This window comes from Erpetoichthys calabaricus, chromosome 11 (assembly GCF_900747795.2).
Source record: "Erpetoichthys calabaricus chromosome 11, fErpCal1.3, whole genome shotgun sequence".
In the NCBI taxonomy this organism is placed as follows: domain Eukaryota; kingdom Metazoa; phylum Chordata; class Cladistia; order Polypteriformes; family Polypteridae; genus Erpetoichthys; species Erpetoichthys calabaricus.
The window spans coordinates 11,408,561-11,434,491 of NC_041404.2; the positions used below are offsets into that span (position 1 = coordinate 11,408,561).

At 40.7% G+C, this 25,931-nt stretch overlaps 1 protein-coding gene across 1 annotated transcript in view; it reads left to right on the top strand.

Annotated features, from left to right (window-relative positions):
• Nucleotides 1-584: 584 nt before the first annotated feature.
• The window catches only part of LOC114660160 (TBC1 domain family member 9B), an 81,751-nt gene continuing 56,404 nt past the window's right edge, over nt 585-25,931 (top strand). Inside the window, exons 1-2 of the mRNA XM_051933757.1 lie at nt 585-998; nt 18,037-18,147. Coding sequence (XP_051789717.1) covers nt 881-998; nt 18,037-18,147 — 229 coding nt within the window. The 5' untranslated portion in view covers nt 585-880. The remainder of the gene's footprint in view (nt 999-18,036; nt 18,148-25,931) is intronic.

The following is a 25,931-nucleotide window of genomic DNA, read 5'->3' on the forward strand; positions in this document are numbered from 1 at the left end:
TAAGAAGGCCAACAACTGGAGACCATTCAGTCCCTCAGGCTTGTTTGGTTAGCTTAATAGCATTTCTCATCCATATGTATGTGAAGCTGCAGCTTCGGGTGCACACCAGGGACGGGATGTTGGTTCATTACAGGCGTAAATTCACATCAACATCCACTGATGTGATTTTTGAACACATTTTTTGCATTACATAATTACAAGCCCTAAAAAGTAACTGGGACTGTATCACAAATTTGGGCTGGGACATCCGCCTGTCACAGGTAACACTCCCAAAAGTTAACACACTGGCGTTGAGTCGGGATGCCAATCGATCAAATGCGCCACGCAGAATGCGCGTTGGAAGGAGAAAACACTGCGCTGCGCGATTCCTCGAGTTTTAATAAATAAAATAACATGACACCTGCAGAATAAACTTAACTTGGAAGAAGCACACATAAGCGAGTCGCTTTTACAGATGACGGTGACATAACGGTGAGTCCAGTCCTGGCCTCGTCTCCTTTCCGACTTCACTTTTCTATAATGCGCCGTTTTGGCCACACGTCGATCAGGTTACTGGACTGAACGAAGAACGGAAGCCGAGGTGTAGCGGTCTGTCACAGCAACACCGGAGGACGAGCCAGTTAAAGCCGCCGTGCGTGTGGACACTATAGTGTGTGGTTTTTTTTTTGTTGTTGTATGTAGGCAGCGTGACGTGGATGCACGTTTTCGTCAGCTGTCGACCGGGAGTGCGTATTGCTGCACTGTAATGCGCTGACAGAAGGAGGAGAGTACAGCAGAAGGGAAGAGAACACGCCACTCCGAGGAGTAGCGCGACTCCGTCCAGGCCTCTTGCTATTTCCGCAGGGATCCGCCTCTGTTCCAGGCGCGGGTCGACGAGGCGATGTGGCTGGTCCCCGAAGAGGTCCTGCTGGCCAACGCGCTGTGGGTGAGCGAGAGAGCGAACCCCTACTTCATTCTGCAGCGCAGGAAGGGGCACGGGAAAGGAGGCGGGATAGCGGGTGAGAGCCCATACTTTTGCCAATTGTTTGGTTTGAATTGTCTTCGCCCCCACGCTTCCCTACCAAAACAAACCACGTCACCGGGGACGTTTCAAACCGGCAACCTTTTTGTACAGAAATGAATGGAAGGGCGTGTGAATGAACGCATCCGTCAGTTTACGCAGCGGGTCTAACTCGTACTGTCTGCGTCCCGACATTGTTCGTTTTCTGTTGTTGTGTTTTTGGTCTCCTGAAAATCCTGTAAGTTACCTGCTGTCTGATCACTTGATCTACACGTTTTTAGTTGGAAGTAAGGAAAGCCACAACTGCCAGGTACCTAAAGTTTTGAGCTTCTGATTGTATGCCTGTCATTAGGGACACAAAGGGCATGGAGTTAGGAGCTCGTCTATGTTTGAGTGTTATGTTTGAGGTATTTTGCATTATTTTAAAAGAAGCTTAATTAAAGCAAGAACGTTTATGTCAGCTATGCTTCCTGGATACTTTCTGAGCCTCCTTGCATAGTCTGATAAATACTAGATCAAGCGAGGGTAAACAAGCCAAACGGAAAGAGGCATTTGTTTTGTTGAAACGGGCTAAACAAATCACACATTATTATGACCCGTGTGGTTATTTTATAGGAGTAACTGCACAAGTTTCATCTACAAGGAAGTAAAATGAGCCACCAATTACGTTTGACTGTACGGCGTAACTGTCCCGGTAGATAATAGGGAAGTCCCGCCTCTCTCTCGCTCTTATTGGCCAAATTCAGGAGGACGCGCTTCACTATTGGTCTAGTAAATTATCGGCTTTACATTTTACTGCATATCTGCCTTTTTTAGTCTGTCTCTAACCTGCAATTGTTCCGACCTGAGTATGACGTTAATCTGCATCTAGCCCTGCAAGCAGGTCCTCCAACTTTGAGGGAAAACGTGGGGGCTGGTGGCAGGAATTGGCACTCCAGCCACAGTAAAAAACAACAACAAAAAAACCTCGCACTGTTCCAGTGTGGTGCCGAGGTGTCACCCGCTGCACTCGGGTCCCAATCCGGGTGGTTCATTGTGTGGTGGGTGCAGCAGCGCATGCTCTCACCCCCTCTCTCCTAAAAATGCTGCTTTTTTATTTTTATTATGAGTTTCATTGTGTTTGTGAAGTAGCAATTTTATATATCCCAGCTACGCTCCATGCAACACTGAGCGCAAATCGGGAACAAACCCAAGACTGGACGCCTGCTCGTTAGTCTTGCTGTACATCTGCAAACAAAAGCAAGTGAGTTTTGCTTGAAATTGGATGGTAACGATTAGATGGCTCACCAGATCATGTCAGATTTCTAAACCATTCCAACTAGGTTTGCCAGTTGTGTTTTTTTTTTCTGCCAAATTGGGCAATTTGTGAAAGCATTGTGCTGGGCAAAATACTGATTTGACTGGACTGTTTGCAATTTTTTTTTTAGCCATTTGAAAGGGTGCCTGTGCTGTCACTCTCACTTGTCATGGTCAAAACAAGAAGGGATTGACACCACCACGTCACGCCACCCTTAATACTCCAAGCTAGTCAACTGCTAGTTGATTTAATATTGTATATTATAGTCTACAGAAACCCTATATAATTCAATGGGTTATTATGCAATTAGGTGTGTTTTCAACTGTCAATGGGCAGGAAATTTTTTGCAGGATCTGGCAACCTTAAATCAAAGTAAGGTCGGTGATTCTTCGCTGTATATTGTAATGGTGCTCATGTTAACCTGGTCCAACAGAGAGCAAACTTCTGATTACAATGAACTGTCCACAGTCAATGTGTCCTACAAAGACCCCTATTAAACATCTGTCACATGTAGCACATTGCACATGATAAAAATAAACTTTTGCAATGGAAAAACCTTTCTGTAACATCAGATTATACTTTGGCATTTGACATCAATGGACTAGTGGTTAAGGTGAACGATACGTTGTCGTAGGTGCCATGTGTGCTCTGTGTTGTTCAGCCACGACAATAGTGGAGGAGTCGATGTAAGGCTGAAAGAATTGGCAGCTTTGTTTGTGAAATTGCAAATTGTAAAATATGCATTCAAAGTAAATGATGTATCACACCTTATCAAAAGAAGGTGAAATGAGTTGCCTTTAAGAGAGCTGATGATGAAGGGCCACATGAGATGCAGATTTCAGTACTGAAATCATCCGATTTAACAAATCTGCCTAACGTCATTAGTGGAAGGCTGTACAGCGTCCACCTTCTGACTACACATCTCATAACTAACAGAAGTTAACATTACTGTCTAATTGGAAATGCACACTTATCGTTCTAGAATATAGCCGAAGCACTTCAACACGCAGTGTATCCATAGACCACAGTGCTTATCCACAATCTGTTTAATATTGGTATGTCATCTTGTTATGCAGTAATGCAACAGTCAAAATGACAGAAGGATATCGAAGCAAACAGAAGTATGGGTCAAATGCATGAAGTCAAGTAGTGTAGTGGTCTGTGTATGTGTTTGTCTTTTTTGGCACTATGCTTATTACAATACAGGTGCTGGTCATAAAATTAGAATATCATGACAAAGTTGATTTATTTCAGTAATTCCATTCAAAAAGTGAAACTTGTATATTAGATTCATTCATTACACACAGACTGATGTATTTCAAATGTTTCTTTTAATGTTGATGATTATAACTGACAACTAATGAAAGTCTCAAATTCAGTATCTTAGAAAATTAGAATATTGTGAAAAGGTTCAATATTGAAGACACCTGGTGCCACACTCTAATCAGCTGATTAACTCAAAAGCCTTTAAATGGTCTCTCAGTCGAGTTCTGTAGGCTACACAATCATGGGGAAGACTGCTGACTTGACAGTTGTCCAAAAGACGACCATTGACACCTTGCACAAGGAGGGCAAGACACAAAAGGTCATTGCTAAAGAGGCTGGCTGTTCACAGAGCTCTGTGTCCAAGCACATTAATAGAGAGGTGAAGGGAAGGACAAGATGTGGTAGAAAAAAGTGGACAAGCAATAGGGATAACCGCACCCTGGAGAGGATTGTGAAACAAAACCCATTCAAAAATGTGGGGGAGATTCACAAAGAGTGGACTGCAGCTGGAGTCAGTGCTTCAAGAACCTCCACACACAGACGTATGCAAGACATGGGTTTCAGCTGTCGCATTCCTTGTGTCAAGCCACTCTTGAACAAGAGATAGCGTCAGAAGCGTCTCGCCTTTGGACTGCTGCTGAGTGGTCCAAAGTTATGTTCTCTGATGAAAGTAAATTTTGCATTTCCTTTGGAAATCAAGGTCTCAGAGTCTGGAGGAAGAGAGGAGAGGCACAGAATCCACGTTGCGTGTGGTCCAGTGTAAAGTTTCCACAGTCAGTGATGGTTTGGGGTGCCATGTCATCTGCTGGTGTTGGTCCATTGTGTTTTCTGAGGTCCAAGGTCAACGCAGCCGTCTACCAGGAAGTTTTAGAGCACTTCATGCTTCCTGCTGCTGACGAACTTTATGGAGATGCAGATTTCATTTTCCAACAGGACCTGGCACCTGCACACAGTGACAAAGCTACCAGTACCTGGTTTAAGGACCATGGTATCCTTGTTCTCGATTGGCCAGCAAACTCGCCTGACCTTAACCCCATTGAAAATCTATGGGGTATTGTGAAGAGGATGATGCAATACGCCAGACCCAACAATTCAGAAGAGCTGAAGGCCACTATTAGAGCAACATGGGCTCTCATAACACCTGAGCAGTGCCACAGACTGATAGACTCCATGCCACGCCGCATTGCTGCAGTAATCCAGGCCAAAGGAGCCCCAACTAAATATTGAGTGCTGTACATGCTCATACTGTTCATGTTCATACCTTTCAGTTGGCCAACATTTCTAAAAATCCTTTTTTTGCATTGGTCTTAATTGATATTCTAATTTTCCGAGATACTGAATTTGGGACTTTCATTAGTTGTCAGTTATAATCATCAACATTAAAAGAAATAAACATTTGAAATACATCAGTCTGTGTGTAATGAATGAATCTAATATACAAGTTTCACTCTTTGAATGGAATTATTGAAATAAATCAACTTTGTCATGATATTCTAATTTTATGACCAGCACCTGTATATAAATTAATCATTAAGCTTTGGTTACCTTGTACTCCTGGATTGACATGAAGTGATTTTAGCTTTTGATTTTCTCTCAGAGTTAAGTCTTGTGTTCAGTTTCTTTGTCTCTCTCTCTGAAGTCCCAACTGTTTAATGCACGGACTGGTGGAATTGGGGGCAGGTGTTTTAGGGAGAGGGCCTGTGGACTTAGCCTTTGCAGTGGCAGATTTTGCCACAATTCACTAGAAAAGTTTTAATGAATCGTCGCTAAACGTGTATTCTTGTTTGAGGATCACGTCTGGGTCCGGGAGACTACCTGCTCATTGACACAAACGAGCCTGACATGAGCGTCACACATAGAGGACACCAAAGGAGACCAGGGAGCTTTAAGAAAGCAGATATAAAGTACTATGAAGGTGTGACAATTTAGTTATTGAGTTTTTATTGTTGTGATTTTTTTTTAGCATTTAAAACGAAAACTCCTGCAAACTGTTAGGAGATCATGAATGTTTATGGAGTTTTTAAAATGGGCCGATAAACGAAGGCAAAAAAGAAATACCATGCCTGAGAGAAGGGATGCCTGCTGCTTGTTTGAGAAGCACATTCTCATTTTATTTGTTATTAAATGTCATTTTCGTTTTGTTCAGTCACATCATTAGACTGTGTTTGGTTTGTGCCTGCGGTGCCTTCTGTCCATAACACCGTATCACCATAGACAGAGGCTGTTGTTCCCACAGTCTTAAATTGCAACTGCAAGAACACTTTTATGAACTACTTGGAATTCCCTGGTTTTCTGCATTAATTGCTGATATAAATGTTATCTGATCTTCAGCTAAGTCTCAGTAATTGACAAACACAACTAATAAAACTTGCTCAACTAATAAAATATGAACAGCAGGAAATTTTTTTGTTACTGAACACATCATTTAAATATCAACTCTCCAGGCAGAAAACAAAAAACAATACAAATGAAGTGAACCCTTGTATAGTTAGCAACTGTTAGGAACCTCCTTTAGCAGTAATCCTGTAACTTCCACCAAACACTGTGTCTATCAGCAGATCGGATTTGCACCACATTAGGATTCATTTTACAGTATTGCTCCTTACAAAGCAGTTTCAGTTTGCTGATATTTCTGGGGCTCCCCGTGTGAATGGCTGTCCTCGGCTCATGTCACAGCATCTCGTTTGGGTTGTGGTCTGCACTCAACACCCAGAACATCACTTTCCTTCTGTTGAAGCCATTCTGTTGTTGATTTATTCCTGGGTTTTGGATCGTTGTCCTCTTGTATTCCCCATCTTCTATTAAGCTGAAGGTGACTGCAGCTACAGTCCTGTAAAATGTCTGAAATTGGCATGTCCTTGGTATAGCGGGCTGTCCAGATCCTAAGGAAGTATAGCCGCTCCAAGCCGTGATGGTCTCTCTCCATCTTACTTCATGGTTGGGACGAGGTTCATAAGGTTAGTATAGTCATGTGTTACAGTGAAATTCTTAGTTGCATGTGCTAATCAACATGCAGCATGTCGCCACATTCTGGCGCCATTATCAGTGACTATCACTACCTTACCTCAAAATTTCTGTCTTCCTTATCTTGAGAGTTCTGTTTTCCTTACCTTAAAACTTATATTTACCTTTTCTGAATTTAAAGAACATACCTTAAAGTTGGAATTATAGTAGAATGTGAAGTTAAAATGAAAACATTTAACTACCTTTAGATTGTTCAACATTTTACTGTTAACAGTTCTATTGAGGTTGAATTTAATTAAAAATTAGATGTTGGTGTGCAGGGCAAAAGAGTTCATCTTTTCAAATGGTTCTAAACTATGTCTGTCAAACAGTTCAATTTTTGCCTCCTCCATTAACAGAACACTGTCCTAGAATTGCTGTGCATTGACGAGATGGTGTTTTGCAAATTTGGGAAATGCAGTAATATTCCATTTGGACAGCAGTGGTTTTCTTCCATGGTGTCCTCCCATACGCACTGTTCTTCTTCATTATTTTCTTATGGTAGACAACTGACTAGAGACCAATCAAGGCATTTCTGCAGGCTGCTTGCTGTTGCCCTGGGGTTCTTTTTCACCTCCTTCAGCAAGCTATGGTCATGCCATTATTGTTACAGGACATCTACTCCTAGGCATCAATTTCCTCCATTTGTAATTTGGCTAATTGCAAATTGCTGAACACCAAGGTCTCTGAAAGTGCTTTTGTAGCCTTTTCAAGCTTATGGAAACTCCACAGTTCTTCTAAGGTCCCCTGATATTTCGTATGAGTTTAACTTTCATGAGGAGAAAAGACTAAGTCAACTGTAAAAGAGGACACAAGAACAAAGTGAAAGGTTTGGGGATCCACCCCCTCGTATGCTTGGTGGGGGTGGGGGGGGGGGGGGGAGTCATTGTAGATGTGTCTTTACAGACGTGAGCTCAAAATAGTATTGAAGATGAAGAGAACATGGGTAGCATGTATAGCAGGTAGACAGGAAGTGATGTAATGGGTCGGTGGAATTCTGGGACTGGAAGTGACATCAGATGGAGGTGGACTCTGGAGGAGTGGAAGTGACTTCAGGCTGAGGGTTCGTCGGCTGGTCTGCAGGGAAAGAGGAGAAAGAGTTAGAGGGCAGCACCACCTCCTAGTCTGGTGGGAACATGCAGGTTTTTGAGCCCATAAGCTGACACAGTGATATAAACTTTGTGTATCTTTTTTTATTTAGTAGGACACCTCCAGTCTCATCTCATTGATCAGAACATATAACTTCAGTTGATTTTTCAAGATGTCAATAGCCTGGAGGCTCATATTCTTTTTCTAACCTGGACTGTGAATGCTTAAATGGCAAGAAGCAGTTCAGTTGTTTGTTGCTGTTAGTTTAGGTAGAATGTGTTTGTCTGTTTTTGTAATTCAGTTGAAGACCAGACCGTATTTTTATGTTTAATTAGAGAAAAAACTTGAGTAGCTCCAAAATCTTCATAAATGTTTTTTTTTTTTTTTCTTGCAACCATATATTAACATTCAACTCTGTTTTGGCCCGGAATAAATAAAAGTGCATACTAACATGAATATATGGTGTGATGGGCCCCGGCTTAACACGTAAGGCTAGCGTTGCATTATGCTATGGTTGTGTGGTACACCGGGACTGGTCAAGTACCGAAAAATCCAAACTTGAAAAGCGAACGGTACTAGCATTTCTGTAGTTATGCTATCAGAAGTGTGTGTCAGGTTTCCACTCAAATTTAAAGTGCTGTTGGCCCCCACCGTCACTCCTTTGACACTTGGTAGAGTAGATGGGGGTAAAATGTCCGTTCTGTCGATTTCACAAAACGTAACTAGAAGCTTCCAATGCAATCGTGACTTCTTATTGCATCGACAGCCCTCGGTATAAATGTGCGGTGCACCAGGGAGGCTGGTGTAAGACAAGAGATTTTGGAATGATCTGTTATTTGCTTTGGACTAATTTTGTTACTGGTCCTGAGGTCCAAAAGCTGATATTGTACCATTTCAACACTACACTACATGATTTGGAGTCAAAGAGCATGTCACACTTAATGTCTGGATTTTAGATTGCGCAACTAGGTGTTGTGAATTTGTTAATTGCTTAACTTTTCATCCATTTTAATTTTTACCGCATTACAACATGCATCATATCTTTCCCATATCCCATATTAGTTAAAAAACATTGCAGGACCCATGAACACTTGTCTGATTTAACACCGAAGAGCAGTTAGACTTTGTGAAGATCCCATTTTACTTATTCCTGAGAAGCCTGTTGTGGAGTCGAGGTTTCTTTAAGTAAAGAGTTTCTGTTCACTGCTTGATTAGTTGATCATTTTGTTTGCATTGCAATCCCTGACAGCTTGCCATAAGGCTACACACTAAAGCAGTTAACATTAAGTGTATAAACAAGGCATTGTTACCAACCTTGAAGACAGCTGTATTGATAGAAAATGTCAATCAATTGTCTTACAGTTAGTGCAAGAAAATCGGAATGTGACTGACGCCTCATTAAAATTTGCAATGAAATTGAGGTTTCCTGTTCAGTTTATTGTCTTTCCGTCTGGAACTGCTGAAGTGCCAACACCTAAAAAGTCGGTGTAGGACTTACAGATGTCAAAATGTTCCATAAGTTTAAGCCGTTATCCTTGCTAATATTAAAAATCCTGACTTTTGCATAAGAAATGGCTTACACACATTTCCGAGCATACGCGTGTTTTATACATGAAGATGCTCATTATCAAACATATCCATCTTTTAAAAAAACTTAAAGAAAAGTGAGCCGTTCGAAGACGGTTTTATAAAGTGCAATTCATTTTTAGGAGTTGGAGCAAAATGCACCTTGAATTCAGATGAGCAGATCAGTGAAAATTCTGACTGTTGTGATTGATGTGTATTTTTTTTATTATGTTTTTATGGGTTTTATTGGATGGATTTGTGCAATCTTTTTATTTATGTAGTGAATTTAGAACTCAAGGATCACAGTTTTCTCATTAGTCTTTGTGTCCTGTAGCACCACAGCTTCGGGGTGTTTGGCATGTCCTTTGTGACAGCATTCTCAATTCATGGCAGTTCTGCAGACTGTGCAGTACCTGTGACGTCATCAGAGCAACTGTTTGAAGGTCGTGACAAATATGTCTCAACTACCTGAGTTTTACCTAATAGTACTTGCGCTCAAATCTTATAAAACCTTTTGTTCCTTTTGACTGCCTGTTGTTTTTTTTCCTCTTGCTCTTGTTTTTGATTACATTTCCAGTTTGTTTGAAAGGCACGATTGACTTTTTGTTCAGACCTTAGCTTGCCTTTTGAATACAGTATGAGGTGTATCTCTCAGTCCTCTGCATTAAAATATTTACCAGCTCACCTGGAGTCGGTATACTGGCTAAGTAAATGGTTTATTTCTGATCAAAAAATCATTTAATGGAAATAATCGTGTGGTTGCAGGGACCAACGCCTATCCTACCATCGCAAAACTGAAACCAGCCCAAAATGGGGTGCCACCAGTCAGTCCCAGGGGGGCTTACCTGTAAAAAGTCGGAAGTGTCTGCTTCTTATCTTCACTCTGTTTCTGTAAAGTTATCTTTTTATGAATAGGTGAGAATTCATGGACTTGCTTGTGATGTAAAAGCGGAGTTGTAGGGTAAAGAGTCTGAAAAGGGACCAATGAAAATGTTCATGGGTGCAGCTTACCTGGGAAGCTCTCTTTGAAAAGGAAGAATGAAACAAGAAAAGGAGAGAGCATCATTTGAAAGGAAGAAGACCAGGAGAGCTGAGACTTAATCTTGATGACCATCTAATTGTTTGGGGCATCATGGTGAACCCAAAGTCCACGATCACGGTAGAAGAATACAGTGGTGGGAATGGGCTTGGGTAGTGCCTGAAGACATGTACCGGTAGGCCATTCAAGCTGTTTTTATTTGATGATTCATCATTTACTGTACATATTAGGCCTTGTTTCTGCTGAGACATTTAAAGGACTACAACCATTTGTTATTGTCTGACTTTTGTTTATTTATTATTTTTTTCTTTGTGTTATTTATTGGTAGTAGTATATTTCATGTCACATCTTGTGTGGGTTTGTAGATAGTCATTTGGACTTACAAGTATATTGTTTTTCTCTCTTCTAATATACTTACAACTCTTTGACCCTTCCCGGCTGATTTTTCTATATGTCAGGTCTATGTGAGTTGGATAGCAGGTCAACCTCAAATCTCCCTTGGACCACTTCCTGCGATATTGATTGGTTTAAATAATATAACTTGCACGATATCAACAAAATGACCGAGAGAAACAGAGAAGGTGAAAATAACTGTACTAAATCAATCTTATAAAAAACTATACAAGCATAAATGGCAACAACCAAACTCGTGACCACAGCTCCCTCCCCCACACCTCAACAAATACAGTATGCGAATAACTTAAAAGAAAGAAAACCTTCACAATAGACAGAACCAATGTTCCCTCTAAGCTGAGCGCGTGAGCAATCGCTCACATGAATTCAGAGCGTCGCTCATACTTCCCGCACGATCGCTCATTCCGACGGCGTCGCTCGTACTTATCGCACGATCGCTCACTCCGACCGTCGGAGTTGGTGCTCATAAATTTTTGGCTTAAACAAAATGTCGCTCATAAACAATGTTTTTTGCTCACTATATGCTACTCCTTAGAGGGAACATTGGACAGAACCCCAAAGTCCATGCAGTTTTCAGACACTTGGGATAATATTAGTCCATTTTCCTTGTTCTTTTTTCCCCCCCAGAGTTTCCAAACACACTATTCCAGATAAGCAAAGACAGTGAAGAGAAAAAAGCAAATCAGATAGCATTTATGTGACAGTGCCACATACTCATATTTTTTAATTTATCGTTATTTATGTTTTTTCCCTTATATCAGCATAAGTTCAGTAGGGAAGTAGTATTGGTCAGCCAAGTCACCCATTTCTGTGGTTATTATTGCAGCTGCCCTGGGAGTGATGGCTTATAATTGTGCCACATGTGTCTTAGGGGATGAGGTACCAAAACTGTCTGTCTGTCTGTCTGTCTGTCTATCTATCTATCTATCTATCTATCTATCTATCTATCTATCTATCTATCTATCTATCTATCTATCTATCTATCTATCTATCTATCTATCTATCTATCTATCTATCTATCTATCTATCTATCTACACATAGAAATCCCACACACAGATGGGAAGAACATGCTTTCTCCACATGCACATTGACTGGATGTTGGATTTGAGATCACAACACTGAATCCATGAAGCAGCAGTACAACCCCTTTTAAAGAGTACAGTTTCTTTACCAAAAAATGTCAGAGCACAAACAGAAAATGGAGAGTGAAAACAAAAATCCCAAGTCATAATACCAGTAAGTGTCAGGAAATCAAAATAAAAAGAAACCAAGCCAAATTTCAAAACCTGAAACACGAACCAAAATTGTAGTCAAAAAGTATGTAAGAATGTTTCTAAACTTTCCTTGTTTTTCTTAGTTTGGCTGACTGTGGTAAGCCTTGTTTATTTCTGAAAAGAATGTAGTCGTAAATACCAAATGAAGTACATATGAACATCAAAACGATTAAAACATTAAGCCATGCTAAAAATGCATTGAAATTTTACAAAAATAACATGGCTTGAATCCCAACATTAATTCCTCACACCTATCTTTTAGTAGCAAAAAAGAGATAAATAGAAACAACAGGTGGTGAAACATTTGACAAGAAGAAACCAAATATGTAGGTTTTACTGGGAAGCCAGCAAAGGCTTTCTTTTCTCAGCTGTCCCTGTATGGTCTGATGTGAGCGCCTACGGTAGATAACAAACTCCTACTGAGCACTAAACTGTAAACTGTTGTCAGTTATTTTATTCACAGTTTATTATGAAATTATAATTATATTTCATAGCTGTTTTTTTTACTTCCACTGAGGTTTTGAATGGTGGAGAGTATATTAGTGGTTGTTTATACTGACAACTATTTAAATGACTTAAAATTATTTTGTGCAGTCGTATGCACCATGTTTCTTCCTGCAGATGATGCCATTAGTTGTTTTGTTGCCTTGGTTATGGACTGGAGGCACTCATGTCACTTACGCCACATTATTAAAGGGTCATCCTTCTGTCTTGTCATTATCCAAGACTGCAGATCTCTTAATTCAGTTTGCTTGCCTTTTTCTTTTTCACATTTCTGGTTAAAGAATGTTTTGGCTATGATAATTACATTCATGTTATCCATAAGTTATGATCTTGTGTTTTCTTTTTTTAAACATATATCCTCTTCTGGCCCTTTATTCCTTCCCTCCATGTTGACTCTTTATTCAGCACAACAACCAGTAAAAAGTCACAAAGACAGTGTATGGCTTTAAGAGATTTATTTTTCTGTGTTTCCTGTGTATGGGGCATCATACTGCTGACATTTTTTTAAGTGTAAGGACTAGCTTGAAGACCTTTAAAATTTAGTGCCGTGAGGTGGCTCTCTTGATGGTGTGTAAAGATAAAGATGCCTCTCAGCCACACTCTAATTGCAGTAATATTTTGTTTTTAATGCATTCCTGATAGTGATCTACTATCCTTTTTTTCTTCAATGCCCTGGAAATAAACAGATGGTGGTCCTCATTTTAATAGATAGAAAATTGGAAAACGCTGTTTAAGAAGACAAAGCTAAGGGCTATTGTAAACATTTTAATATTAATATTGAATACTGAAGGAGGTTTATTACTTATTTTGCACAACATCTGCCGGAGCTGGCCTTAATGCAGAAATGCAACCAGAGGTGATAATTTTGCAAGTATGGAACATTGTGAAGATATCCCAATGCTAACTACGTGATAAGTTCCTGACTTGCACCCAATGCTGCTAACCCTAATTTACCTCAATATAAACTGCCCTGTTTGCTTTGCCACCTTGTGATTTTAGTGATACATCACCAGGCCCCAAACAGAATGGTGGGGCTTATTAGTTTCAACTGAATATTATTATTTATTTTTTTGTAATGATTTGTCTCCTGTTGGAATCAGCACTTAACAGCAATAGAGGTGCGTCTCCCAGAAAATAATTCCTACAAATATACAAATACTTCCGTTCATTCTGAAAACCGCATATCCTAACAGTGTTCTTCAACAGCCGGCACCTCATGAGACATTAGCCCGTTAGAAGCCCATACTTATTAAGTAAAATCACTTATTCTTTCTTCATTCTTCTGCCAACACTTTCAAGATGCCTAGGCCAATGTGCAGTTCTTTATCACTCAATTCTGAAGGCGTATTATTCCTGTTAATTTAATTAAGCTTTCTTGGCAGCCATATGTGATGTTTATAGCTTTAGAGAGTCTTGAAAAAGATTTAAAGGAATATGTTTTACTGAGAAAAAGAAAAAAAATTGAAAGCCGTTATTAGATGGAGAAAGGCGCCTAGAGTACTTTGAGCTTGCTGACAGCTGCAGTTTCCTACATTGTGGTCTCAGTCAGTGGCTGGTTCAGTTTTGGTGGTGTTCTGTTAAGCCCTGAGGGGAGAGCAAATCAGTAGACTGATTTTTAAGATGTTGGACCTTCAGCCATACAACCGTAATTGGGTTTAAGTAAACTGCTCAAAAAATTAAAGGAACACTTAGAAAACCCATCAATCTCAATGGGAAAAAATCCTGCTGGATATCTCTACTGATATGGACTAGATAATGTGTTAGGAAAAAAAGGATGCCACATTGTTTTAAGGAAATGAAAATTATCAACCTACAGAGGGCTGAATTCAAAGACACCCCGAAAATCAAAGTGAAAAAATGATGTGGCAGGCTAGTCCATTTTGCTGAAATTTCATTGCCTCAACTCCAAATCGTACTCCGTAGTTTGTATGGCCCCCACGCGCTTGTATGCATGCCTGACAACGTCTGGAAATTCTAATGAGACGGCGGATGGTGTCCTGGGGGATCTCCACCCAGATCTGGACAAGGGCATCACTAAGCTCCTGGACAGTCTGAGGTGCAACCTGGCGGCGTTGGATCGACCAGAACATAATGTCCCAGAGGTTCTATTGGATTTAGGTCAGGCGAGCGTGTGGGCCAGTCAATGGTATCAATTCCTTCATCCTTCAGGAACTGCCTGCATACTCTCACCACATGAGGCCGGACATTGTCGTGCACCAGGAGGAACACAGGACCCACTGCACCAGCATAGGGTCTGACAATGGGTCCAAGGATTTCATCCTAATACCTAATGGCAATCAAGGTGCCGTTGTTTAGCCTGTAGAGGTCTTTAGATATGCCTCCCCAGACCATCATTGACCCACCACCAAACTGGTCATGCCTAACGATTTTACAGGCAGCATGATGTTCTCCACGGCTTCTCCAGACCCTTTCACGTCTCATTTGTGAAAGCACAATGTGCCAGTGGTGGACCTGCCAGTTCTGGTATTCTATGGTAAATGACAATGGACCTCCATGGTGCCGGGCAATGAGCACAGGGCCCACTACAGGACGTTGGGCTCTCATGCCACCCTCATGAAGTCTGTTTCTGATCGTTTGGTCAGAGACATTCACATTAGTGGCCTGCTTGAGGTAATTTTGTAGGGCTCTGGCAGTGCTCATCCTGTTCTTCCTTGCCCAAAGCACCAGATACCAATCCTGCTGATGGGTAAAGGACCTTCTACGGCCCTGCTAGCTCTCCTAGAGTAACTGCCTATCTCCTGGAATCTCCTCCATGCCCTTGAGACTCTGCTGGGAGACACAGCATACCTTCAATACGTGCCATTGCCAGATGTGCCATCCTGGAGAGGTTGGACTACCCGTGCAACCTCTGTAGCATCCAGGCATCTCCTCATGTTACCAGTAGTGGCACTGACTGTAGCCAAATGCAAAACTAGTGAAAAAACAGTCAGAAAAGATGAAGAGGGAAAAATGTCAGTATCCTCCACCTGTTAAACCATTCCTGTTTTGGGGGTCAATTCATTGTTGCCCCTCTAGTGCACCTTTTAATTTCATTAACACCAAAGCAGCTGAAACCGATTAACAACCCCCTCTGCTACTTAACTGGCCTGATCAATATCCCAGAAGTTTAATTGACTTGATGCTATACTCGAATTATCTATATATATATAAAATCCCTGTGTGCGTCCAGGTGTCCATGTGTGGGTGTCTTCTAGTGAAGTGCGCATGCTCGGGGCACGGTGCGATGCACGATATTACTGTCAGAGAAAGTTAGAGGCGTTTTACGGAAATACAAACCAGTATTACTGCGAGAGGAAATTAAAGGTACACAATACAGTGATGCATATTACAGCCACATACAAGCCACTACTACTGTCAGAGGAGATTAAAGGCATATTACCGACGCGCACGCCTGTATTACCGCCAAGAGAAAATTAAAGGTATATTACGGACGTACAAGCCAGCGGACGTACAAGATGGTATCCTTCAATAAGGGCGCGCACAAAAAGGCGAGCCTCAAAAGGGCGACCTCAATTGGGCGCAGCGAATAAAGGCGTGCGTAAATAAAGATCTGCACCTTTGTTGCTCTTCACATATTCCAGAGCCATTTGAACTAAATTATCTACGAACGCCTTTATTCGCCGCGCTCAATTGAGGTCGCCCTTTTGAAGCTCGCCTTTTTGTGCGCGTCCTTATTGAATAGAGCCGTACAAGACAGTATTACTGTCACAGAAAATTAAAGACACACAATACACGGCGGCAGCCCCCGAAGAACGGTCAGCTCAGCAAGTAAACATCAACAAAAGAAAGGCTGAAAGAAAGAAAAATACGACCAACAACAAGAATGAGGTCAAAGTCCCTTGCCATTTAATATAGACTGTTCCTACTAATGTTTATGCACTACTGTTCTAGCGCCCGTTATTGTAACGGGCTAAATGACTAGAGACGTACAGATAGACAGAGAGACATTGGATTATATATATTATACAGTATAGTATATAGATTATATACATATATAGATATACAGTATACTGTGTGTGTGTATATATATATATAAATATAAATATATATATATATATATATATATATATATATATATATATATATATATACTGTATATCTATATATATATGTATATAATCTATATACCTTATATCTATATAGTGTTGTGGATTGCCGGCTTTCGATTCCGACTCTCACCCCCAGGCCGCCAGGAGGAGCTCTCCCAACAGCGTGAACGTCCCCCGAGTTCCAGCAGGGCCTCATGGACTATGTAGTTTTTATACGCAGCCCTGCTGGATACCTTAGGGGTCACCAGGCGTCGCTGTAGGGGGGCTCGTAGGCTCGTATGTGCCCTATAACCCGGGAGTACATCATGGTCCCGTGACAGGAAGGAACGACGTGCTCCCGGGTTGAAGAAAAGGACTGTTTACCCTGACCCGGAAGGAATAAGGAACTGTGGACTGTTGGACAGGAACACCTCCGGGTCAGGGTGTATAAAAGGACTCTTCGAAGCCCAGTGCATTGAGCTGAGCTGGGAGGTAGGGTGGTGAAGTGTCTGGGCGAGGAGGATTGGTTTTGTGAGAGAGTTTATTGTATTTATATGAGTGTGGAGTGGAGGGTGCTTTGTGCACGTGATAACAGAAAAAGAAATAGTTATTGTGCTTTTACAACGTGTCTGAAGTGGTACCTGAGGGTCCGAGAGGTGGATCGAGGGCTTATCTGCTACAATAGATATATATATATTTACATGCGTACATTTTTTTTTTTAAAGAAAACTTGACTCTCTTGGGAAAACAAAGCATTTCATGGGGAAAATGTTGCTGCACAGTGAAAGAAGAACAATGGCATTGTACAAAGTAAAATTACCGATTAGCACTTGCTACTAATGAGTATACAATTTGTGACACTCTCATAAAACCATGCACTTTAGTAACTGTGTTGCTAAACTCTACAGTATTTTTTGTTCTGCCACAGAGGAATCGCAGTCAGGGTGCTAAGCCACAGAATAAGTGACAGAGAAACATTAACTCAAAACCTCATAGGGTCCGAAGCCCAAAGATAGTATTGAACCCTAAATAAGAAAGACAAATTTGAACAAAATTCATAGTCAAAAAGAGACAGCAAAAATTTGATTTCCTGAAAAGAATTACTAATGTCACATGCAAAGTTTTTGATTTGCAAAATAACTATTAACTTGGACATTGAAAGCAGGTTGCCACAATCTTATATAGAAAGGAAGCAATGTCATGTGACCAGCAACAGGAATAGCAACCATATACCATGTGATTGCACCATGAGTAAACACACAAAATGGCAGCTCCAGAATGTAACACAGAATGGGGAGGTAAAAATGTCATATTAATGACAAGATATTAGTGTCTGACTCTAACTGTACAAATAAATAAAAAAAAGTTTTCCAAAACAAAATCACTCAGACAGATTCCTGCACCTTCTGTGTTTTCAGAAGGACTGTTTGGATCAAGAAATATGCTGGGGCTCCTTAATCAGCTGCTGTTTGGCATGTCATGAAATGAATGTGGTCAGATGCACTGGTTTTGGCTTATTTATTTTTCTTTTCAGGTCTTCTAGTGGGGACCCTTGATGTTGTTCTTGATTCTAGCGCACGAGTCGCTCCCTACAGAATTTTACATCAAGTCCAAGATTCCCAAGTTTATTGGAACATTGCCTGTGGTAAGTCAAGGGAGGGTTTTGGTGCATTTCAGTTGTAAGTCTGTGGGGATGTGGGATGTGCATAGTGCTCTTAAACATTGTATCACTTAAAAACTGCACATTTTAATATTTGGATGTGATCTCCAGGGAAAAGAAAACACTGAAAGTCTGACATCTAAGGTTGTTTTTTGTGAATGAGTTACCAACTGTGCTATTAAAGGCATCACTCAAACAATTCTTTCACATTTACAGGCTCGTGTTACTCTAAGTGTCATCCACTCTTTGTAAGTTTGTTCTTGAGGTTCCATGTTCAGATTGAGATCATGATAGTATTCAAAGAGTTAATGTCCAGTAAAAGTTGTAGATTTTGTTTTTCGCAGGTTATGTTAGTTGGTAACTGTAAATTGTGTAAATTGACATGTTGTGAGTCAGTGGACTCCATGATGGGTTGAGGGTTGGTTTCTGCCTTATACCTAATGCTGCTGGGATAGGCTTTATTTCAGAATAAGTGATTTTAGAAAAGGGATGATTATTATTACAAATGTAAAAAAAAATGCAAAAATTGTAATAACCATTTTTATTTTTTTAAATGTGGCTTTAAGTACTCTTAAGTTAATAGAGTTGTCAGTGTGGTGTTGCCCTTTGCACAATTTCAGCTAACTAGAATGACTTTAGTTTTTAAGAGCCTAAGTACAGGTCACTCATTCATTCATTCATTGTCTCTGGTGCACAATGGGAGATAACTTTCTTAGGTATTACTGATAAGTATTATGTCATTAGCATTCAAATTGAAAAGAAATGCAATCCAAACATTAGTGAACATGCTTAATTCAATATTAGGGTTGAGGCCATTAAACTTATTATAAAATGGCTTTACAGTGCATCCGGAAAGTATTCGCAGCGCATCACTTTGTCCACATTTTGTTATGTTACAGCCTTATTCCAAAATGGATTAAATTCATTTTTTTTCCCTCAGAATTCTACACACAACACACCATAATGACAACGTGAAAAAAGTTTACTTGAGGTTTTTGCAAATTTATTAAAAATAAAAAAATTGATAAAGCACATGTACATAAGTATTCACAGCCTTTGCCATGAAGCTCAGAACTGAGCTCCGGTGCATCCTGTTTCCTGATCATCTTTGAGATGTTTCTGCAGCTTAATTGGAGTCCACCTGTGGTAAATTCAGTTGGTTGGACATGATTTGGAAAGGCACACACCTGTCTATATAAGGTCCCACAGTTGACAGTTCATGTCAGAGGACAAACTAAGCATGAAGTCAAAGGAATTGTCTGTAAACCTCGGAGACAGGATTGTCTCGAGGCACAAATCTGGGGAAGGTTACAGAAAAATTTCTACTGCTTTGAAGGTCCCAATGAGCATTGTGGCCTCCATCATCCGTAAGTGGAAGAAGTTCGAAACCACCAGGACTCTTCCTAGAGCTGGCCACAGGATTGTCTCGAGGCACAAATCTGGGGAAGGTTACAGAAAAATTTCTACTGCTTTGAAGGTCCCAATGAGCATTGTGGCCTCCATCATCCGTAAGTGGAAGAAGTTCGAAACCACCAGGACTCTTCCTAGAGCTGGCCGGCCGGCCATCTAAACTGAGTGATCGGGGGAGAAGGGCCTAAGTCAGGGAGGTGACCAATAACCTGATGGTCACTCTGTCAGAGCTCCAGAGGTCCTCTGTGGAGAGAGGAGAACCTTCCAGAAGGACAACCATCTCTGCAGCAATCCATCAATCAGGCCTGTATGGTAGAGTGGCCAGACGGAAGCCACTCCTTAGTAAAAGGCACATGGCAGCCCACCTGGAGTTTGCCAAAAGGCACCTGAAGGACTCGAAAATTCTCTGGTCTGATGAGACAAAGATTGAACTCTTTGGTGTGAATGCCAGGCGTCACGTTTGGAGGAAACCAGGCACCGCTCATCACCAGGCCAATACCATCCCTACAGTGAAGCATGGTGGTGGCAGCATCATGCCGTGGGGATGTTTTTCATCAGCAGGGACTGGGAGACTAGTCAGGATAAAGGGAAAGATGACTGCAGCAATGTACAGAGACATCCTGGATGAAAACCTGCTCCAGAGCGCTCTTGACCTCAGACTGGGGCGACGGTTCATCTTTCAACAGGACAACGACCCTAAGCACACAGCCAAGATATCAAAGGAGTGGCTTCAGGACAACTCTGTGAATGTCCTTGAGTGGCCCAGACTTGAATCCGATTGAACATCTCTGGAGAGATCTTAAAATGGCTGTGCACCAACGCTTCCCATCCAACCTGATGGAGCTTGAGAGGTGCTGCAAAGAGGAATGGGTGAAACTGGCCAAGGATAGGTGTGCCAAGCTTGTGGCATCATATTCAACAAGACTTGAGGCTGGAATTGCTGCCAAAGGTGCATCGACAAAGTATTGAGCAAAGGCTGTGAATACTTATGTACATGTGATTTCTCAGTGTTTTTTATTTTTAATAAATTTGCAAAAACCTCAAGTAAACTTTTTTCATGTTGTCATTATGGGGTGTTGTGTGTAGAATTCTGAGGAAAAAAATGAATTTAATCCATTTTGGAATAAGGCTGTAACATAACAAAATGTGGAAAAAGTGATGCGCTGTGAATACTTTCCGGATGCACTGTAAATGTAAGTGGTCCTTACACTAATTAATTTTTGCATTTACTTTGTGTTGTTTTTTTTTTGTTTTTTTTTTTAAGCACATAGACATCACAGTAACGTATTAAACAAGGAAACACTCTGATAGATTTCCTTTCTAATTCTAAATTCGTTAAATCAAGTTATAAGCTCACATTAGATTGGAGTACACCTAGGCAACATTGGGCACCAGGCAGGAACCTACACTTGGGACTGTTAGAAAACCATACCAAATGTTATGATTCTACCACAAAATGGTTCAAAAACAGACATAAAACTTTGCATATTTTATTTATTAAATAAAGACACTGCAGTAACAACTCGGATCTCCAAAAGAAAATACAGTACAACAGAAATTACAATAGAAGTTAAAAAGGTGCAAGTCTGCTTAACCTACAATGTCTTCTGCACAACATATATTTGTAATCCCTTTTCTGTTTATCTTTATCCTTTCATTTTCATTCTAATGCCTCTCCTTTTCTATAAGAAATTCACTATACACTACATGTTGAATAAAGTGATAGTATGCATCCTTGTTTAACTCCTCTCAGAATATCTACTTTCTCTATATTTACTGAATCCATCCTCATCTTTGTTTTCTGTTTCTAGTTCTGTTGGATCAAAAATTAAAAATCCTGAGAAAAGAGCAAAAAAAGGTCTAAATGACCAACAAATCTACAAAAAAGGAATCCCAAACAGGAATCCAAACAACAACTCTGCTATGATAACTAATACTGCAGGTCTCTGAGGCGATGCAAAATTGAACACCCAAGAGTCCTCTTGAAGGGTACCAGGGCAAAATCATGAAAGAAAGAAGATGACAAAGGAAAAAGAGCAGGAGCATATTACAAAAAAAAAGACAAACATGTAATCCTAGCAACTAAACACAGATGCCACAGTTGTAACTTTCTAATTATTCTGACCTAAACTGGGAGCCACTAAGAACACCAGAAGTAACTGAATTTGATTTTCTGATGCATAGTTAGTAAATTATAAATTAGTCATTGCAAAAGGATCACACGTCAATCGTAAATTAAAGAATAAGTTTATTGTTTTTCAAGTCAAAGTTATTTCATCACAGTTGTGGAGAATGTTAAGATTGCACACATATTGTAAAACAGCACATTCAGGTCTTTTTAGGAGGTGAAGAAAAATAGTTTTTGTGAGATTATGCCATATTTAAAAGGAGACCAGCTGTGTGCTTCACCTTACTGGTCATCATCCACCGCAGCAACCTTTCAGTCCCAGGGCCACGGTTTCCTTTAGAATGTCTATTTCATCTCACCCCTGTTATGACTGACTTTAGTGAATGTTACTGTCTGCATGTAAATTGCTGTGTCTGTTCTGTAGACAACTAAACAATACTCACCCAAAATGTCACACTTAAAATCATTCAAATTACATGTGATGTAGAAGATTATAGACAAATCTAAATCACCTTTGGTGCTCCACTTATTTACATGCAAGTCATGGACCACAAAAATACTGAGAGCTTCAGTAATTGTCTACTAAGAATTAACATTGTTAATACTTTTGAGTGAGTAAAAGTATTTAGTAACTATCTTCAGTTATCTTATTACCACATCTACAGCAAAGTGACTCTAGCATACAGTACACTATAAAATACAGTAATTTGTTTGAGGTGCTTCGGTCTGTTTCATTGTAGTTTACTTCTGTTGCATAATCTGCCTTTTTCTTTCCCCCATATGGTATTACTGTGACGTGCACAACAACACTCCACAGAAATTGCGTAATGCCGTGTGCTGATTGTCACTGTAAACTTAGTATATGCAGGTGGCATTGGCTCTTTGAAAAAAATCGATGGATTTGATTAAAAAAAATGCAATGAAGTATAATTGGTTCATTTCAGGTGTATTGTTATGTACAAAGAGCAGTTAAACTCTTAAGGCTCATTTATACTCGGGTACAGGCAGCTACAGACGCGGTCGCACACAGAGGATGCGCAAACGTTGAGTTCGCTAAACACTGTGTGGTCGCAGAATCTCCAACTTTTCCCCATAAGTTTTTTCTTTGCTTTTTCATATCAATCTCTCAGATATTCCTGCTTCTGCCTGCACATTCTTTCATTTTTGCCCAGGGTCTGGACAATTTCTCGCCGTGAATTTGTGTATGTTTGCCTGTCTCTACTTTCTTTTAATGTTAAACTGTGCAGTAATGGATAGCCACAAATAATTGACACGACTGTTTCTTGAAAGGCCCATGTTTTCTTGCCTATTGTATGCACAGTTGACGTGTATATCAGCGCATCGGATCATGTTGTCATAAAATTCTGGAGGCCCAAGGTTGCCAGTGCAAGGGTCCACGTACACCCTAGCAGTCCCTATTGGTGACATGGACACACTGTTCATAAGTAGCCCTTTATGTGTAAAGTTCACAACACACACCACGGTGGAACTTGGCTTGAGTCTCATTTGACAGGGTTTCTAAAATATCACAATGCAGAAAGTAATTTCAGTTATTTTCAGTTAGGTAAAACCATATATAAGATCACCAGAAACAGCATTACAGTGTTATTTCACACAATTTGGAACAATTAAGTATACAACTGGCACCAGATTGCACATGCAGAAAAGAGACAATGGCACAGAATGGGAGGAGCTAGCCATGGGCGAAGAGTACATAATGCGGGAAGGTGGGACACACACAACAGATCTGACAATGTATGAAAATGTAATAATAAATAGTCGGTTTTCTTTGGTTAATGTGGATGTGAATCTAAGATTACACCAGGTCTATAGCTAGAAGGATGGCTGCAACATGTATATGAGGCACCATTTAGGAAAAATAATCATATAATTTGAGTGTTCACAGCATAAGAAAAAAAGCAATTTGAGTATCCATGTGCCACCAGGTCTGGTGCATGTTTTGAATCATGTGCAGTCATTATAGTTTGATGGCAGACGTGTACTAAAATCAGATAATTTCATGGCAGACTAACTGCTTTGCAGCTATATCAGACACTTTGCACATTTTTGTGTAGAGCATCATTTGTTACAATCCGTGGCAGAACATAACCGTTGATGAAATAAAATTGGTGAGACAAATGGTGGAAAATATGTAATATGAAATTACCACAAAATTGCCGATTGCTGATGGAAAATGTCAAAACCTCACCCTTGACAACTGCTGTGAGCAGACCAGCAAACAGGAGTAGTATTCTTACCACAATAATATTATATTTGTTTAATAAATTGCCAATTAAACAGACTGAGACTTCATTAAAATAGCTACTAAATAGAAATGTTTAACCTGAACAGAAAATAGAGACAATGCTGCAAAAGATCAGAACAAGACTACTGATTAAAAAAGTCGGGAGTGGTCTCCCCTTGACTTTCTTATATACTCAGATATGGGGATGGATATTTGTGGAGTGAACCATAAGACAATGATTATATTTTTATATTATGTACATTAAAGAACCATCAGCAACAAATCAAATCAAATTAATAATATATTAAACAATTATTATAAAAGTAAAGTTGAATAAATTGGAGCTGCAGCTGCATGAATAAAAGGTAAGGTACCACTTCCAGTTAGCAGAAATAGCCCAAAAGTTGTTAGAAATCAACTTTTTGTACCTAAAACTTGTATACAAAATTTGGTTGACCTAAGTGAAAGTGATCTCATCGTGTTTATACACGCACACACACACACATAGACAGACATTATTCCTAAAATGGTATTTTCGGACTCAGGGAGGTCTAAAATGTTTGAGATTCATCAAAATTTTGTAATGGAATTTTTTGGAGGATTTCAATATTTTCCCTATACTTCATATACAAGAAGGTCAGGGAGGTCTAAAACGTCAAGATTCATCAAAATCTTGACATCAAATCTTTGGACGATTACAATATTTTCTCTATACTTCATATACAAGAAAGTAAAAAGAGAGACGGACAAAGGAAAAGAGACAAAAGTCATGTCAAGTCAAGTTGGGGAGCATGCACTGGTACAGTGCATTGCCTCACCCACTACACAACGAAACAACTCGGGATCCCGGTTTGCAACCCCCTAGGCAGACACGCGGTCCAGTCCCACCCTCCGGAAATTACCCTCTATCTGCCGCAGCCAGGTGTTATGTGGGCGACCCCTTGGTCAGGGTCCAGCCACTCAGATCCCCAACAATGAGGATCTTACGAGCTGGATCACCCTCGGGGAAATGCGCCTCATGGCCATAGTGCCGTAACTGATGCTCCCTTACAATGCAGGTAATGTGCCTCATTCGGGACTCCTTGAGCAACCGCTCATTCGACACAAAGTCAAACCAACGGTACCCAAGGATTTTCCGGAGAGACATAGTACCAAAGGAATCCAGTCTTCGTCTCAGGTCACTGGATAGCGTCCATGTCTCGCAATCGTATAGCAAGACAGGAAGCACCAGGACTCTAAAGACTTGGACCTTCGTCCTTTTGCATAGATATCAGGAGCGCCACACACCCTTTTCCAGCGACCTCATGACCCCCCCCCCATGCTCTCCCAATCCGTCTACTGACTTCATAGGAAGAGTCACCAGAGACATGAATGTCAGTGCCCAGGTAAGTAAACCTCTCAACAAGGTCAATACTCTCTCCACAAACAGACACACTGCTGATGGCTGTGCCCAAGAGGTCATTAAAGGCCTGGATTTTGTTTTTTATCCAGGACACTCGCAAGCCCAGACACTCAGACTCCTCGCTCAGTCTCTCGAGCGCCCCAATCAGAGCCTCCATTGACTCTGCGAAGATCACAGCATCGTCAGCAAAGTCAAGATCCGTGAACCTTTCTTCACCAACAGATGCCCCACACCCGCTGGACCCCACGAAATTGGCTAACACCCAGTCCATACAAGCATTGAACAGAGTAGGTGCAAGAACACACCCCTGACGAACCCCAGAATCAACTGGGAAAAACGCAGAGGTCCTGCCTCCACACTTCACAGCACTCACAGTACCAGTGTACAGGCCGGCCATGATATCCAGCAACCTCAAGGGGATCCCGCGAATCCTCAGGATGTCCCACAGGGCAGCTCGATGAACTGAGTCGAACGCTTTGCGAAAATCGATAAAGGCTGCAAAGAAACTCTGCCGATATTCTCGTTTGCGCTCCATGAGAACCCTCAATGCCAGGATGCGGTCGATGGTAGATTTCTTAGGCGTT